Here is an 18,103-nt window from a genome sequence, read left to right as displayed (position 1 = left end):
ACAAAACATGATATTATCCGTCAGAAACGTTATCAACGCTATCAAAACAGTACCATATATCACTAGTGCAGAGATCTGTAGAACAAGTAGGTTACGTCTCTATGCCATTTCATTGAGTATAGCACTAGACAAAGTTATCATCTATATAGCAATGGTTATTAATGAAAACTATAACAGTAATAGGCCTATGTGTTGTTGAATGAATAATAAACAAATGATAAAATTATATGCCTATAATATAAAGTAATTATAAGCTAAAGTAATGGTGCAATATGATATAATTTAACAATGCTCATTCCTCCAAAACAGAAAAAACATCTTTCACAAATATCTACATATCTGTCTCTTTTAAAGTGTTTAGTGTATATAATGAGTTGTATGTGGGGTTATTATAGCACAATTCTTAACTCCACCCTAGACCTCACTCATTTTTCAAACCCTGGCTACTGCCATGGCAGCTTTCATATTTATTCAATGAAATCATAGCCTTTTGAAGTTTAATCGTCACATTAAGCCATATTGGGATTCTTGTCTTTCCATCCCCAAATTTAAGACCCCTTGAAATCATAATTAAGACTTTCTTGTACCATTTAAGACTTTTTATAGCCTTAATTTTGATACAACTAAATTAAAAAATTTAACTAAATTTAAAATGTAATTTTAAGGACCCACAGAAACCCTGTATATAGCTATAATTTTCAGCTTCTTGCAATACTCTTTTTGTAAAAATTTTAAAACAAAATTATATAGAAAATGTTCTTGAAAAATATAATTCTAGCAAAAATAAAAATGTATTGCTAAAAATAAAAAAGTTATCATTCTTTCATGCGCCAGTGAAAATGTTGGCAGGGCAAGTAGAAATTGTAACTACTGGTCTGACTGTCCAGCAGAAAAAAAAAAACACAGGCAATATGTCAGTAATATACTCACAATCTGTCTGCGCAGTTGTCTGGTCTGTCCAGATATCCTCCCTCCATCACAAACTTAAGGACCTGTTCATTGGACAGCCCCTGGTATGGCTGCTCAGCCAGAGTACTGATCTCCCATAAAACCACGCCAAACGACCTGGACAAGCACAGCATGGCTCATGACTGATTAAAACATACGCTAAACATTGTCCTACAACAATAATGCAAGTCTTTTTATGGTTGTTTGTGTGCACATGGTCAGCTCACCAGCAGTCTGAGTGAGCTGTGAAAACTCCATCCTTCAGCGACTCAGGGGCCATCCTTCTCACAGGAAGCAGGCCCTTCCCACCCTTTCTGTAGTAATCCGTCTCATAAATGTCTCTCGTCATGCCAAAATCTGACAGCAGAGAACACAAGACAAAATAACATCATTAGAAAGCTCTTACAATAATAGATGACACAATACAATATACAAGATATATTACAGCACATCCTGTGCTTCAACACTTGCACCTCCTTTATCATTATGATCTTGTATTCAGCAGCTCATTTTGAACTAGACCCAAGACTAGTTCCACCCAGACAGAGAATAATTTATCATAAAAGGACATAATTATACACTGTTTTTTCATTTCACATGAAACCGAAGCATGGGAAGCATCACATATCATTAAAAGTACACATTTTAACAAGGTATTAACACAGGAATCATAATCTAATCAAAAATACAATGAATCAGTTCAGAGTGTCTGCATTGTGTTGACTGTTTATTGTTGTCATCTTTTAAGAGCTGCTTTACAGCAGAAATGAATTTTGTTTGCATCACTGAAACATTATTTTCCTGTTTAACACTGTAAAGCTGCTTTGACACAATCTGTATTGTATAAAGTGCTATATAAATAAAGGTGACTTGACTTGATAAAAAAAAAAATAGTACAAGTTATTAGTTATGTTATTTAATGTTTTTTTCTTTGATTTTTATATTTCTATATATCTTTAGCACATTTTTATTTCAGTTTTAGTAATTTTAGTATTTCAACAAACCTATTTATTTCAGTTAGTTACCAAGGGAACATTTCTAATTATCTAATATTTTATATCTTGTGCAATAATATATCTATATATTTTTCTATTTAGCATTTATTGTTTGGTTTAATCCTCATACAATGTAGTACCTACTACCATACTGATTTCCGAACCAGTTATGTTAGTACCTTGAATCGTTCAGAGCTTTGCACAGGGAATTTAGAGACTGGACCTCTTAAAACTTACATAAATTTACCCCTATGATTGGTACTGTACCTCCAATTTTTACAGTCAGGTCTTCGGTCACCATGCAGTTCCTGGCAGCAAGATCTCGGTGCACAAACTTCTTGGCGTTAAGGTAAGCCATGCCATCTGCTATCTCAGCGGCCATCTGAATCATCTCTTTCAGCGTTGGAGGAGGCCGACCTGGATTATTCTGTCAAACAGCACAGTAAAACAAAAATCCATTATTTAAACAGTACTTTTATTAATCTAAAAGTCTAGCTCCTTATAACTAATCTAAAAGCTGTAGCAGGTCTGACAGTGACTCCTCTGCTATGGTTTGTTACCTCCGAGTCAGGTCTGAGAGAACGCAGGTAACTCTTCAGATCTCCATGTGTCATTAGCTCCATCACCACCAGAGTTGGCTGGCCTTTAGACACCACTCCCAGCAGCCTCACCTAACCCACAAAATCATGTCAGTTATCATCAAAAAACATCACAGTCCAACCAGTGTAAGTACAACTAAAAACTAAAACAGCCCAACTTTATATTAAGTGGCCTTAACTACTATGTACTTACATCAAAAATTAAGTACAATGTACTTATTGTGTTCATATTGTATTGCAAAACACTTTTGCTGCTATTGAGGTGGGATATGGGTAAGGTTAGGGACAGGTTTGTTGGTATGGGTAGGTTTAAGGGTGGGTTAAGGTGTAAGGGATGGGTCAACTGTGTAATTATAAATGTAATTACAGAAATTAATCACAGATGTAATTACATGCAGGTATTTTTAAAATATAAGTACAATGTAAAAACATGTATGTACACAATAAGTGCATTGTACCAAATTATTAATTTAAATGTAAGTACATAATTGTTAAGGCCACTTAATATAAAGTGGGTCCACTAAAACTATTTTCAGTAATTAAAATAAAGCTGAAAAAATTGTTATATGATAAATTATATAATAAAAGATATTAGATACTGAAAAAAGTGGAGATACTAAAATTACAACTGAAATATATATATATATATATATATATTATATATATTTAAAAAGCACATAACCCAGCAGCCTCACCTAACCCACAAAATCACGTTCGTTACCATCAAAATATGTCACAGTCCAACCAGTGTTATTACTGTTAACTACAACTTAAACTTAGTCTTAAAGACTATTTTCATAATTAAAATAAAGCTGAAAAAGAACATAAAAAGCACATAAACTTACTAAAACTTAAAATGAAAACTAAAAATATAAAAACAAAAAGCTAATTCCAAATATTAATAAATAGTATATAAATAATACTAAAATAACACCGAGTCTAACTACAAAACATGCAGGACAGGAAGCCTGACATGTAGAGACATGTCTTACCACATGGTGGCAGCTGAATGCCTTCATCACAGAAGCTTCGTTGAGGAACTCAATCCTCTCTCTGAGGCTGGCCGACTCGTTAACCGTCTTCACCGCGACACAGGTCTGCGGCTCACCTTTAACTATGTCCTTTCCTATGCCCTCATACACCATGCCAAAAGATCCCTGGCCTAACTCTCGCAACAGAGTAATCTTTTCACGAGGCACCTCCCACTCGTCTGGCTCATACACTGCACAAACACAACAGATGTGCATGACACACAGTCCCATATTTGAGATGGAACAGATTTCAGACAGAAGAGAAAGTCATTTTAAATGTGATAATCGTTCTAAATCGATAACACTGTTAATGTGATCAACTCTGGTTCTATTAAAACAAAATTAAATGTGCATCGACCACAGCATTTTCTGTCAGAGGTCATTAAGCGCATGAAATGGTAAACGAAAGTTGCTCACCCTCATCTGGGCTGAAATACTCTGGATTTGGAGAGGTATAAAGTCGCCCAGTCGGACCTTCTGTTTGTCTGGTCAGATGAACAAACAAAATTAAATCCATACACCTCATTAAGATCAGTTTTCTGCATTGGTTTTAAGGATATTCACAAGAGAAACACTTACTTTTTCTTGAACATGAAAAAGCCCACACCTCCCATCGCGATGAGTAGAAAGACACAGATCACAGGACCCATCGCAATCTTCAGCATGTTGGATGGGTCCACACCTGTTCACATACACACAATAGAAAAAATTTGAAAAAGTGTGCATATCCAAACCAAGTCTGGTAACAGGTGCAGGACACAATGGAGCAAATAATAATAAACAAAAGTAAATAAAAATAGTAAGTATCCATACACTGATAATAATTCACCAATATGTTATAGAAAGCCTTAAAATGCCAAGGAATTAAAAAATAATATATAATAAATAAATAATTAAAACACAAAATGACCAATAAACAACAACAACAACAAAACCAATTTTACGGTTTAAAAAAATATATAATCCATGGGATCTTAGGGCTTCCAAATTAAAATGTAACATTTTGACATTTTTTTCCCCCCTAATAAAAACCTAGAGGTTGAAACTTTGCACCATTATATCAGTGTGTGATTTAGTTATGTGGGTCTTATGCACAATTTCAAAACTGAAAATGTGATATTCATAAGCATTATAGACAAGCTGTGTGTGTGTGTGTGTGTGTGTAATAGCGTCTTACGTAGGTCTTGCACATAGAAGTGTGTTGGCTCTGTCCATGATCCATTGCCTGCCAGAGAGGTGGCTCTGATCCGCACTGTATAGTTCCCAGGATGCACCACTCTCAGCTTGCAGCCTCCGTCTGCAATATAATTCTTCCTGGATACGCAATGGTGCAGCTCCTAAGACATAAAGGCATGCAGTTAGACAACCCATACAGCTGAAGACGTCCATTAGCCAGTGGCAAAGTCTTGGCTTTTATCATGTTTTTAAAGTCCACCTCACACTAATACATCCAAATATCACTCATCAGACTTTAATGAAACTGCCAGATGTCAGCATAAACAGTTACAACAGAGTGTTTCAAATCCATCAACGTAAACAGGTGCATGTGCCACTAAGTGCAAAACCATCATGTTTTGTCTTACTTACAACAATTATTAGCCTTTATATAATCAAACCTTGTTTATCCAAAGCAAAAACAACATTAGGAACATTTCCACTGTCTCTGGCTGGATTTCTCCATGGTTACAGAAATACACAGCTGACGCAATGATGCTAAAATAGCTTGCTGATTTGGAGCTAGCACATGTTGATTTCGACAGGATTGATAAAAATCAGATTAAAAGTGCAGCCAGCATTCATGGGAGCAGAGAGCCTGGAAAGAATACAGGCTTCGATCTCCGTCTCATGTAACATCTCACCTCTGTATCTCCCAGTCTCTTATAATGGACTTCATAGAGAATAATCATGCCGTTAGGGGCCTTAGGCTCCATCCACCTGATGTGTACGGAGTACTCAGACACCTCACAGGTTATCGGCCCCACAATGTCATCTGCTTTTTCTATAAGAAACAAAGTAAAGGTTACAAGTTAAAGTTATTAATAATAGCTACAATATATAAAATAATAATGCGTCATAAAATAACAATCCCATACCTTCAGGCATGGTGCGGGCGCTGACGTAGGCCGCCATACTGCAGCGAGAGGGGTCAGTCTCATGGTTGCAGGCATGGATTTCTATCTGGTAGCTGGTGAAATGGCGCAGATTGGAGATAACCGTCGACTCCTTGGCCTGAACAATCAGGGAAATCTTATTGGCCTCTGCTTCCTCCTCTGGGCTACGAGTGGCAGAGCCATTGGGCAGTGAAGAAGGTGTAGTGAAAAGACGAGAAGAGGTCCTGTTGGCAATGCCCACCAGAGATCTGCGCTGTCGTGATGTCCTAGAGACACAGAAACACGCAAAGAGGCACTTAGTCTAGACTTAGGTTCCTATACAGGTTGTATTTTAAGATGGTTTGTATCTTGCATTAGTACATGTGAATGACTGGAGTGCTTTTTGGTGTGATCAGACCTTTATAATACATCCAAATGGTTGTGGATGTTGAAAACGTGTGCATATGTTGTGATACCAGCTGATGAGAGTCATGCAATAATGCATGTAATTTATGCAGCCTCACTCAAAGATCAAACAATCTGATTGACTGCGGCAAAGCAAACATTTAAATGGCAGTTCTATATGTTGTAGCACTTATTTAGTCCATTAATCAAATGGTCACCTGCGCTAAACAGATGCTCGCGTCACAAGCTTCAACTCTTCAAAGCAACATGGGAAAAATCAAAAGGGATATGACATATGCCTCATGACGTGTTCTTTCTTTGGCTCTGTGACTAACGTAGCTTCACTCCAGCTCCTCAGAAGGAAAATGGCTTCCATTATTGAATACAGACCACAAATTACTGTATAATTACATAAAAGCGTGGCAAATTACGGTTTAGGAAATATATGGAGACTTAAAGTGACTATTCATTCAACAACTTTGAACAAATTCAAACATTAGCAACTTCGCTTGAGTGCAGTTTTCCTTCTGCTGACATTTCCTGTTGAAGCAGGTTGTTTGTGAAAACATTCACATTCTAAAGGGAATTCGACTGGACAAAAATCTGTGTAGCGCAAGACGACATATCAATACACACTGCCATTCAGACGTTTGGGGTCAGGAAGAATTTTTTAAAATTATTATTATTATAATAATTTTTTTTATTATACTTAAATTCAGCAAGGACACAGTAAACTGATCAACTAAAACATTTATAATGTTACAAAAAGTTTTCTATTTCCAATAAATGCTATTATTATGAATTATATATTTCTCAAAGAGTCCATGGCTCCTTGCAAAAAAGTTATGTTTTTGAGCACCAAATCAGTACAGTAGAATGATTCGGAAGGAAAATTTAACTGGAACTGAAAATTCAGCTTTGCTGTCACAGGAATAAATACCATTCTGAAAACAGAAAATAGTTATTTTAAATTGTACACAGTATTACTTTTTGATCAAAATTTAATGTAGCCTTGGTGTGCAAAAGAGACTTCTTTCAAAAACACTATTAAATATTACTGACCCCAGACTGAACGTTGATGTATTTGACCCATTATACCAGAAGACAAAGTCTAAATGTGTATATTTGCTAAAGGTTATTTTGGTCATCTTTTAAAGGGGTCATATGATGCGATTAAAATTTTTCTTTTCTCTTTGGAGTGTTACAAGCTCTTGGTGCATAAAGAAGATCTGTAAAGTTGCAAAGACTAAAGTCTCAAATCCAAAGAGATATTCTTTAAAAAGTAAAGAGTCAACCACGCCTACCTTAAACGGCTCGTTCTAACACGCCCCCACATGTCTACGTGACAATGTGGGAAGATTTGCATAACGCCGCATCATATGACCCCTTTAAGGAGTACAACACTACCAAACATGAATTACAAGCCACAAAATTCCAGTTCATTGTGTTCATTACTCACACCACCACTAGAGGGAGCAGAGGAGCATTTCATGTGGTTGGTTTTAACTATTCCAGTGGTAAACCACTACCAGAGCACCACAGTCTTCAGTTATTTCCTCAAATATAAGCGCTCAGGACAGGAGGATTCAGCGCTTTTGGTGTGCTTTAAGTACCAAAGCATTTCCGAAGATAAAATCATTTTTAAGTAAAACCATATATTAACATCTAAATAAAATGAACTGAATACTTTTTATAGTCCATAAAATCACTGTGAATAAAATGTGCAGACCAGCTGCAAGACAACTATAATATTTAGGGTATCGAGACACACAGTCTGTGTAGGAGTCTGCACTTCCTCTGAATGCGTCGTGGTAGTCGTTGTCAACATTGTCTATCACTACCACAAAGCAGACAACATCTTCCCCCCCAAAAAAAGATTACACTAAATTAAAGCCTGTACAAGGTTTGAGAGAACGTTTGTGTGTACGTGGGAGCGTGCATGTGTGTGTAGGAGTGGAACAGGATCTTTAAAGCCAGCTGTGAGCTTCTGAAGGCCAAAGATACACAAAGACAGTGGAAACGAACAAAAACACATACTCAAGGTCTTGGTGGAGTCAAAAACAACCCAGAGTGACCACTGCTAAGACATTCAACCCTGAGCTTAGAACTCTGAAGAAAATAGATGAACACCATGAACCACTTGAGAATCTCCACTTAGAGGGTCATATCAGGTGAAGAATCTGACAGCTGCATCTCAAGAGTCTTCGAATGTTTCTGAACCCTTTTCACTAGGACTAACTAAGAACTATTTTGATAATTGATCAATTTGTTAATAAATCCTGCACAATGCTCTCCTTGAAACAATGTGAAAACTGACTATATGCAAATAAAATGACCTAATGTATGATATATATTGACTATATATGCAAAAAGTCTATATAATGTATGCTATATATTGCCTATAAATGAAAGAGTGTATGTTATGTATGCTATAAATTGTCTACATATGAAAAATGTTTATATAATATATGCAATATACTGTTTATAGATGAATGAGTCTACAGAATGCATCTATGCTATATATATTGCCTTTATATGAAAGTGTATATAATGTGCAGCATGCTATATAGTCTTTATATTACAGTGTATATGACTGTGTGATATTATTTATATATGAAAAAAATTATATAAATGTATGCAATATATTGCCTATATATGGAAAAAGCCTATAAAATGTGTGCTATATATTGCCCTTAAAATACAGTTTCTATTATGCATGCCATATATTGCCTATCTAAAAAGACTGTAATATATGAAAAATATTGTCTCTATATGAAAAAGTTAAGAATAATTGTGCCATATATTGTTTATACATGAAAAAGTCCCTATAATATATGCTATGCTATATATTGAGTGCAAAAATAGTAAAATCTATTTTTTTTCATAGAAAACCATTTTTTACTACTCTGTGTCACTTTGCTGTTCTAATCTACACTAGTTAAACGAGGAAGCAGAAAGTTTACCTGAGCTCAAAGACTTCATTATGGAGGTAGTTCTCGAAGGTTTTGCGGTACTCTGTCTCCTCTGCCTCTTTCCTCAGCTGTTTCTCCGTTTTGGGGCAAGCACAGCAGCGGCTATCTTGGCCCTGCTCTTCGGTTTGGTTCCACTTCTGTTCCTCTTCACTGTCCACTTGTGTGGGGGCTCTGGTGGGCAGCTTCATACCTGAACAACAGAAACACAAGGCTCAGACTTTGTTCTGGCATAATTACAGATAATAGTCCAAGTCTTACCAACCCTATACTTTTGAACGCTAATGTGTTTGTTCTATGTTATATTCTTGTATGTTTTCTAACCTTTCTGACAGTAATCAAACTTATAGAGCTCGCTGGCCTCTGGTTGCTGCTGGCAGAAGACCAGGTAGTGTGTGATGTTTCCATTTGGATCGTTAGGGGGCTTCCACTTCAGAATGATCTGAGATGAGGAGTTCGATGAGGATATGGGGTCCAGGGGCACAGAGGGTTCTAAAAAACAAAAAGCACACATAGGTATATGGAAAAACCATGAATGATTTTAAATGAAATCAAAGCCAAAAAAGTAGACTAGTAGAACAGTAGATTAAACTCAATTCTGGCTAGACCACATTGTCAAACTGGGTCACCAATGAGACAAGAAGAATAATGACAGTTTCCAGCTAAAAAGGAAGAAGTGGAGGGGCACCATCGATATCACAGCATGCGATCCCAACCGTTGACCAAACCAGAAGAAAAAAGAAAAAAAGAAAAAAAGAAAAGAGAAGCACTACTTTCAGCCCTTGCCAACCAGCTGCCGAAACAATGTTCTCAGCTTAGTGAAGGGTTATGTGGTTTATCAGGAAGAAAAGGCAAAACAAGCTCAAAAGGAAGCCAGACAGACACCTGGCAGCACTGAAACCAAACCACATTAGTTTTTTCTCCTAAATCACGGCCTGTCATGCTGCACACTGCTGAGTGATTTCACACTGTTGAAAGTCATCAGCAACCTATTTTACCAGCCTTTGACCTCTTTTATTGCTCTCATGCCAAGCCTACACGATAAACACTGCAACTGGAATCAGAAAACAACTTCAGAAATTACTCAATTCAGTTTTAAGCAGGTTTGGTGAAGAGATTACGCATTCAAAATCAGAATTCAAATTCAAAGCTCTAAGAGAGTAAATGGATGTTTTGAGCAAGGGCATACAAAGAACCGACTATCCCAACTTTGTAAATTTCTAGGTTTGTCCTCCCCACTTTTGGAAAGCTAATCATATTTTCAAAGTTTCATTTTGCTTGACAGTATAAGGAGTCGCAAAAAAAAACTTCATAATCTTCCCAAGACACTGCTTCTGAAGCTCTTACTGGTAGCATTGGTGCGGACATAGATGATTTCGCTCTTTGCTCCGTGGACTTGGTGTTCATCAGAAGCGGAGAGCTGGGTTTTGACCATGATGGCGTACTGTGTCCACGGCTTCAGAGGGAGGATGAGGTACCCGGGCTCCTGCTGTTCCTTTCCATCTGTGGCACGAGGCGGAGGGTCTACATCTGCTATGACCCAGCTGTTAGAGCCACATGCGTCCTGACCATCAAACTCAGTCACGTTCTTATATGGCCTAGAGGAGCAGAGAGAAATGTCAACAAATCCTTACACAGAAATCATCACTTTATTGCAATGTACTCAAACTACAAACTAAGAACAGCAATAAAATGGACCTTAGAGTCAGGGTAGATGACGTTTTGAATACGGTGAAAATGAAAACGAAGCGGAAGTACAGTCCATTTAACTTGGAATGGACCATTAAGTTGGCAAAACACAAAATATAGACTTCACTTAGAAGTTTCCAGTGGGCAAAATGCTCTGGATTTTGGACAGTACTTCTATCCCTCACAGTCTCATTCAAAACACAGTAAACAAACGGTCTAGATTGATTAAGGTATAAAAAGTCAAGTCACTTACGCCTCTTTGTATAAAACCATGAATCCCAGGAGGTCTCGAAAATCTGGTGGCCAGAAAGGTTCCCATTTAATTATGATCTTGTCAGAAAGCGTGCGAATCTGTGTGAACTTCAAAACCTGGCTCTCACCTAATGAAATAGGAACAAAAATGCATTCAGATTTATTCAGAAAGAGCACGAGCATAACTGAAATGCAACACTATGTCCTCCTCACATGAAGCCTGATCTCCATTGGTCTTTGAGACAATGTCATTCTTTGCTTGCCGGTTCTTAGTGCCTGTCACCTCCTCCATCTTCCGGATCTCTGACATGCAGAGTTTTGAATTATGATGGAAAAACATGCGACCCTGCTTGATGGTCAGGTTGTGTTTGGTCCAGTCCCACAGCTGACGCAGGTTCTGGTTATCGAGGGCATAGAAGGAATAATTCCTGATGGGAAAGAATACAGCACACGAGTGAGGACAAGGGAAGAGGAGGGAATATATAGATGACATGGGATTATTAGGTTTGACAAATCCTATGACAAGACTCATACCCGACTTCCTGTGTCTCTCCATGGATGATTCGGAGTTTGCGAAGGAAAGATAGAGAGACTAGGGCGTATGAGTGTCGTACTGTCAGGTAGCCGGTGATCTCCTCCAGCTGTCCCAAGTTAGCTTCCAGCTCTGCGGCTATGTTATCTAACAGGGAGGGATGGAGAGCAAGTTTAAAATCGGAATTTTTGAAAACCTGCACTCTGTTGAATGTACATACGATTGTATGTGTTTCTGTGATTGATTACATAAGAAATAACTAATGGCGAACCATTGAATTATTGGAAGTGAATGCACACCCAAGGTGCAAAATGTATGATATAATTAATTACTATATTAATATTATTATACACCTGAATGACTTACAAATTAATAATTATAATATTGTAATAATTATAATAATAATAATAATAATATTATTATTATTGTGTGTATATATATATATATCATACTCTAGAATAATTGACAGATTATAATTAAATATCAATGAAAACAGAAAATTTTGTGTATGTGTATGAGAGTGTGTGTGTATTTATATGAGCAATAGTGTCAATAGTATGAGCAATGGCTGCCACAGACAAAAGCCAATTATATAGTTTAGTCGTCATTATACAAAAACATTTGCAGAATGCTGATTAACCAATCAGAACCATGAATTCCAGAGCGCTAAAGACGTCCTTCTACGCTTGCACAAAGAGGAGAAATTGTATTAAAGAGTTTGTTTGTTCTTACTCCCTCCGCGGATGTTGATGACCAAACTGCCGTTGATCACAGTGCATCCTCTCAGAGCCTGCGCAGCAGTGACTGAGTCTACTGTCTTCAGCCCCATGCACACTTTGGGACAGAGGCCAGCGCAAGGGGTGCAGTTCAACCTGCAGAACACAGAGTCACATGTACACAAAGCCACACAACAAACAAAATTCATTCATCCACAAGTGCTGTGAACAACACGGAAACAAAGAAATGCAGATATGATGGAGTTTCTATTCTCGTTGACATTTAAGCAAATTTGCAGTATTACGACAATAACCGATTGTTTGTGTCAAGGACGTGGATCCTGTTGCGCAAAGTGTTAGCGCTGGGAGCGGGAGCACGGGTGACCTTGCAAGGCAGGCCGAGGGTGCAATCAAGGATGAATGAGACGTCCTCTCAGACGTGCCAGAGGCACAACTTAATCACTGATTGTTTTTGCATATACGTCAGGCCTGACTGAGGAACTGTTTGTCTTCTGTGCAGGATGCTTTCCGTGCCACTATTTCCTGTGAAACTACACTACGCATATTTGTACAACAACCGCAATAAAAATGTGAATCCACAAGCAAAATAAAGGATATGGAGGCGTGGTTTCCATGCCAAAAGTCTTAATTATAATAGTGTCACAGCATGATACCAGATGTGAAGCCGTGCCACGAATGTGCACAAACCACCTATCGGGTAAAGCACAAGTATATTCCTTGAATGGGTCATCACGGTGTTTTGCGAAATGATACTCTTTTATGGTACCTGCCAAAAAGGACAGAATGTGCTGCGGTTTATCCAGCTAATCTGAAGGGAAGTTGGAGCGTGGGTGAAATCTGTATTGCAGACACATCAGAGTCCAGTATGCCATGTCTCCCTGCGGCAGGGATGCAACTCAAGAGTTATTTATCTGTCAGTGGCCAGACGGCGCTCCCTGTCTATGCAGCTGACAGACAGAGACAAGTTGATGAGACCAGGATGTCGAAACTCCTGGTATCTCAATGGAGGCTGGCTAGCATGCTGAGACTATAACCGAGGGCGGCAGCACGATGCGAGAGGCCTGACCACTGCGCTGTGTCTGTCCAGCCTCTTTGATTTGTGTGTCTGCTGTCTGAATTCCCACAGTGCACCCACAGTGCCCAGTCCAGGGGTCATACTGGCACGGGGGCAGCAAGAGTATCATGAGAAAGAGGGAAAGAAAAAGCGTAACCGAAAAAAGGAGTGTCCTATCTGGCAGAACATGCATTACAGGGTCATTTCTGTCATTATTTACTCTTCGTTAATTTTTCTTCAACCACATGATTTTTTAAATTCAAATAAACACAAAAGTAAATTTTAGGTCTGCTTTTTAGATTTAAAGTCCCCATGAAATCAAAATTAAAGTTTTTTGGGTGTTAGTATCAATATGTTAGTCTTAAGGTTATCTATAAGGCAGTGTGCTCCAAAACATTGACAAAATTCGCATTTAGAAGATATAAGCATTCAAAGCTTTTAGTTCGTCACTTCCGCCAAAACGGCTCAACGACCAATCTGACCAATCAAACGCTCTCTAGAAGCCGAAGAGCCCGCCCCCTGCACTATAAATAGACGCTGAAGCTGCGGCTGAGATCGGTCGCTTTGTTCACAGTGTAGTATTTCCTGTACAGTGAATGGCACGGGTAATCTATTAGATTGTGGCTGTCAAATGCGGCTTTACCGAGCTCAACGGCTCTGACCCGTGCAGATATAAAAAACGTTATTGGCTAATTTAAAAAGGGGCAGGGCTGCTCGATATGTCCCGCCCTGTCTTCCTGTTTCAGTTGAAATTACGTCACCACATAGAATAATGCTGCGTGTTTCAAGGCACTTCAGGGGACCTTTAACAAAACGGGATGGTGATTCAGACTGTCAAGCTCCAAAAATTAAAGTACCATAAAAGTGGTTCATACAGCATTTGAAGCCATGTAATAGTTGCGCTGAGAAACTCATTACACACAAAATATAGTCTGTTACACAAACAAACCTATAGTATGGCTTCAGAAGACTTGGAATATAGTGAAAGAGTCTTAAGGACTAATTTCCTGAAACATTTATGGTGCTTATGCTTTCTGCTGACTGACAGTATGACTCACCATTTTGTGTTGTTGCATTTTGGACAAAAACAGCTCAGACATTACACATTTTTAAGTTCCTCAGTAGAATAAACTATTAGATGGTTTGAAGTGACTTGAGGGTGAGTTAAAAATGATCAAATTTTCATTTCTGTGTAAGAAAAAAAAGTTTTAGCTCAAAGGTGCAAACAAAATAAATCATGGAAGATTCCTATTCACTCTATGGACAAAAATAATCAAACTAAAATGTTTTGCAAGCAAATGCAATCACTATTTTTACAGGAGATGTTTCACCAGTGCCCGATATTGTTTTGGAGGGCTCTTACAGCATAAAATGGACATTTCATTCAACTTTTGAACACACTACCATTCAAAAGTTAAAGGGATAGTTCACCCAAAAATGAAAATCACCCCATGATTTACTCACCCTTAAGCCATCCTAGGTATATATGACTTTCTTCTTTCAGACGAATACAACCGGAGTTAGATAAAAAAATGTCCTGGCTCTTCCAAGATTTATAATGGCAGTGAATGGTCGTCGAGATTTTGAAGCAAAATAAAGTGCATCCATCCATCATAAAAAGTGCTCCACATTGCTCCAGGGGGTTAATAAAGGCCTCCTGAAGTGAATCGATGCGTTTGTCTAAGAAAAATATCCATATTTAAAATAAACCGTAATCTCTAGCTTCCGCTAACTGTTGTACATGCATTCCGAGAGAGTTCCAAACCTCTCAGCACTATAAGAAATATTTCTTGAGCATCAACTCAGCATATTATATATGATATATTATATATATTATATCATATTATATATTATCATATATTTTCTTATTTGTAAGTCGCTTTGGATAAAAGCGTCTGCTAAATGACTAAAAGTAAAAAGTAAAAGTAAAAGTATATTAGAATAATTTCTGAAGGAAAATGTGACATTGAAGACTGGAGTAATGATGCTGAAAACTCAGCTTTGCCATCACAGGAATAAATTATATTTCAAAATACATTGAACAGAAAACAGTTATTTTAAATTGTAATAACTGTAATAAAATTGTAATTAAAATGTAATAAGAAGTTTTCTCATTTTGATCAAATAAATGCAGCCCTGGTAAGCACGAAAGACTTTTAAAAAAAATGTAAAAATCATATCCCATAATGTCTGAACAGCACTACATTTTTTCCTGTCTGCTGCTCTTCATATCAAACTCTGGATAGTTGCTAAAACGCGTTTCCCATTTAAACAAAGAGAATGGACCAAAGAGACTAAAAATCATTTTGAGAATGTGACAAAAACCATTTATGTGAACAATCGTCAATCCTTCTGCATACAGAAACGCATGTGTGTATAGAAATAGCGTGAGAGGGAATAAAGCTATGAGACATTGGTTATCCTATATTTCCACTACAGACAAACAAACAATACAAAACTTTGTTCTGAAAAGCTCTGTAAAACAGAGGTTAGTGGTCTGTTGTAGTCGTCCAATTCCTGCTCAGACCTTCTTTAAATGGGCACAAACAGCACTGCCAAGCCTCACACTAGGACAGCGGCAGGCAGCGCTGCTTTAAAACTCACACACCTCCTCTCATTAACATACAACGTTCGCTTTCTGACACACTCTCTCACTCGCTCTTTATCCTTTGTGCACTCAGACAGTCGATTGAGGTCAGCACAGCCCTGATCGCTCTAAGCCATCTTTGCAGTTCAGTACTTTTCTTCACTTCTTGTTCCTGTTCCATGAATGAGACAAACAGGAAGGATGCTGAAAAAATGACTTAAACCGGCCTAAGCTGTTTTGCTGGTCTTAGCAGGTCTCTCAGCCTGGTCAGACTTGTCTGGCCTGCTGGTTTTAGGGATTTTTAAAATTTTTCAGACTGGGAGACTAGCTAGACCAGTTTAAACCAGCTATACAACCAACCCAGTTTTTTTTTTAGTAGCAATGGACAGCTTACCAGTTCATATAAACAACATTGAGTCCTTGGTGCTGTTTGAGCATATGAAAAGCATAAAAATCATGTTTCTCATGTAAATACAAGAGGAAAAGTCAAGTGGCTAGTCCATCTATTCCATTTTCAAGTCTGAAGTCTAAATGAGGCATAAAGTGGTCCAGTGACCCAGACAACCTCACTCTTAACAGGTCACATTTCATACACGAAAGATTGAGCTTTTATGGGTCCTGACGCACATGTGTAGCATGTGAAGTACCCTTTAAAACACTTGGGGACATGTGCACTAGTATTTATGCATGTACACTGAGTAGAGAGCGTACAAGTAGCGGGTTACTTACGTAGTGGAGTTCATAGTGGTGTACCCAGAAGGGCACTCTGGGATGCAGGCACTGTTGTGGATGACGTATTCGTGGCAGTCACCTTTGCTCTGCTTACACTTGTTGTGAAGTTCCTGGCAAAAGCTGAAGCTGACGCAGCGCCAGCCCTTAAAGGTGTAGAAACCAGCTGGGCACTTGTCAACGCAGACGTTATTGTGCATGTAGTTGCGGCAGGCCACACATTTGTTTGACGAGTTGGGCTCCAAGCAGCCGCCCAGACACTGGCCGTGGCAGCACTGGTTGTCTTTAGTGCAGGCGCGGTGCTTGCATGACGATGGGCACACTGTTGAGAGAGAGAGAGAGAGAGAGAGGTTATATTCAAAGAAAATTTTTTTTAGAGAAAGAACAGATGCTTCTCATCCACAGTGACTTCTATTCATATAGAGGGGGGTGTGGCTTATTGCAAAAAACAGGATACCACACTTGACCATTCATTTCTATAGGGAAAATCAAAAGAAATATATATATATATATATACACACACACACACATACATACATACATACATACATACATACATACAAGTGCAAACATTTTTTATAAAAAAAATTGTATTCTTGTGGCAAATGAATAAAAGATGCTAAAGAAAGATTTCTTTAAATTAGATTGCTTTAAATTAAATCTTACAGGAAATATAGATTATTATCAGCAATAATAATAATAACAATAATAAATGATGTTGATAAAATAACACCAGACCACAATACACAATGATCATTTTATTTAATTAATTTCACTTCCTTTTTTCAGAAATGTACTCAATTTAAAATATGCTAAGAAAAAAAATTGACTGCAAGCATACACATATTTAAATGTGTAATTCAGCAGGCTCAAGCAATATTCCTATTTTACAGCATAATATTGAATCAAAAGAAATATATATATATATATATACACACACACACACATACATACATACATACATACATACATACATACAAGTGCAAAAAATTTTTATAAAAAAAATTGTATTCTTGTGGCAAATGAATAAAATGCTAAAGAAAGATTTCTTTAAATTAGATTGCTTTAAATTAAATCTTACAGGAAATATAGATTATTATCAGCAATAATAATAATAACAATAATAAATGATGTTGATAAAATAACACCAGACCACAATACACAATGATCAGGTATTTTATTTAATTTCACTTCCTTTTTTCAGAAATGTACTCAATTTAAAATATGCTAAGAAAAAAAATTGACTGCAAGCATACACATATTTAAATGTGTAATTCAGCAGGCTCAAGCAATATTCCTATTTTACAACATAATATTGGACAGCATCTGTGGTCTGTTTTTGATTACTACATAAAATAATGTTGATGTCAGTTTGTATAAAGAACAGAAAACATATTTACATGGAACTCTTGCAGGCAAAGTACTTTAAAAGCCAAAACTTCAAACTACGTCAAACTCTTTATATATATATATATATATATATATA

At 37.4% G+C, this 18,103-nt stretch overlaps 1 protein-coding gene across 1 annotated transcript in view; it reads right to left on the bottom strand.

Moving 5' to 3' along the window:
- Positions 1–18,103, bottom strand: part of LOC107706379 (insulin receptor-like) — an 82,163-nt gene that overhangs the window by 2,463 nt on the left and 61,597 nt on the right. Inside the window, exons 3-20 of the mRNA XM_016510076.1 lie at positions 16,618–16,939; positions 12,243–12,382; positions 11,513–11,657; positions 11,192–11,406; positions 10,980–11,106; positions 10,385–10,635; positions 9,362–9,529; positions 9,032–9,230; positions 5,667–5,950; positions 5,433–5,572; positions 4,751–4,910; positions 4,153–4,255; positions 3,991–4,058; positions 3,535–3,764; positions 2,504–2,614; positions 2,211–2,370; positions 1,176–1,305; positions 931–1,065 (exon numbers count right to left, since the gene is read on the bottom strand). Of these exons, the coding sequence (XP_016365562.1) occupies positions 931–1,065; positions 1,176–1,305; positions 2,211–2,370; positions 2,504–2,614; positions 3,535–3,764; positions 3,991–4,058; positions 4,153–4,255; positions 4,751–4,910; positions 5,433–5,572; positions 5,667–5,950; positions 9,032–9,230; positions 9,362–9,529; positions 10,385–10,635; positions 10,980–11,106; positions 11,192–11,406; positions 11,513–11,657; positions 12,243–12,382; positions 16,618–16,939 (3,088 nt within the window). The remainder of the gene's footprint in view (positions 1–930; positions 1,066–1,175; positions 1,306–2,210; positions 2,371–2,503; positions 2,615–3,534; positions 3,765–3,990; positions 4,059–4,152; positions 4,256–4,750; positions 4,911–5,432; positions 5,573–5,666; positions 5,951–9,031; positions 9,231–9,361; positions 9,530–10,384; positions 10,636–10,979; positions 11,107–11,191; positions 11,407–11,512; positions 11,658–12,242; positions 12,383–16,617; positions 16,940–18,103) is intronic.

Source organism: Sinocyclocheilus rhinocerous, unplaced genomic scaffold (assembly GCF_001515625.1).
Source record: "Sinocyclocheilus rhinocerous isolate Xijiao unplaced genomic scaffold, SAMN03320098_v1.1 scaffold444, whole genome shotgun sequence".
NCBI lineage: Eukaryota > Metazoa > Chordata > Actinopteri > Cypriniformes > Cyprinidae > Sinocyclocheilus > Sinocyclocheilus rhinocerous.
This window is presented reverse-complemented; position numbering and strand designations above follow the sequence as displayed.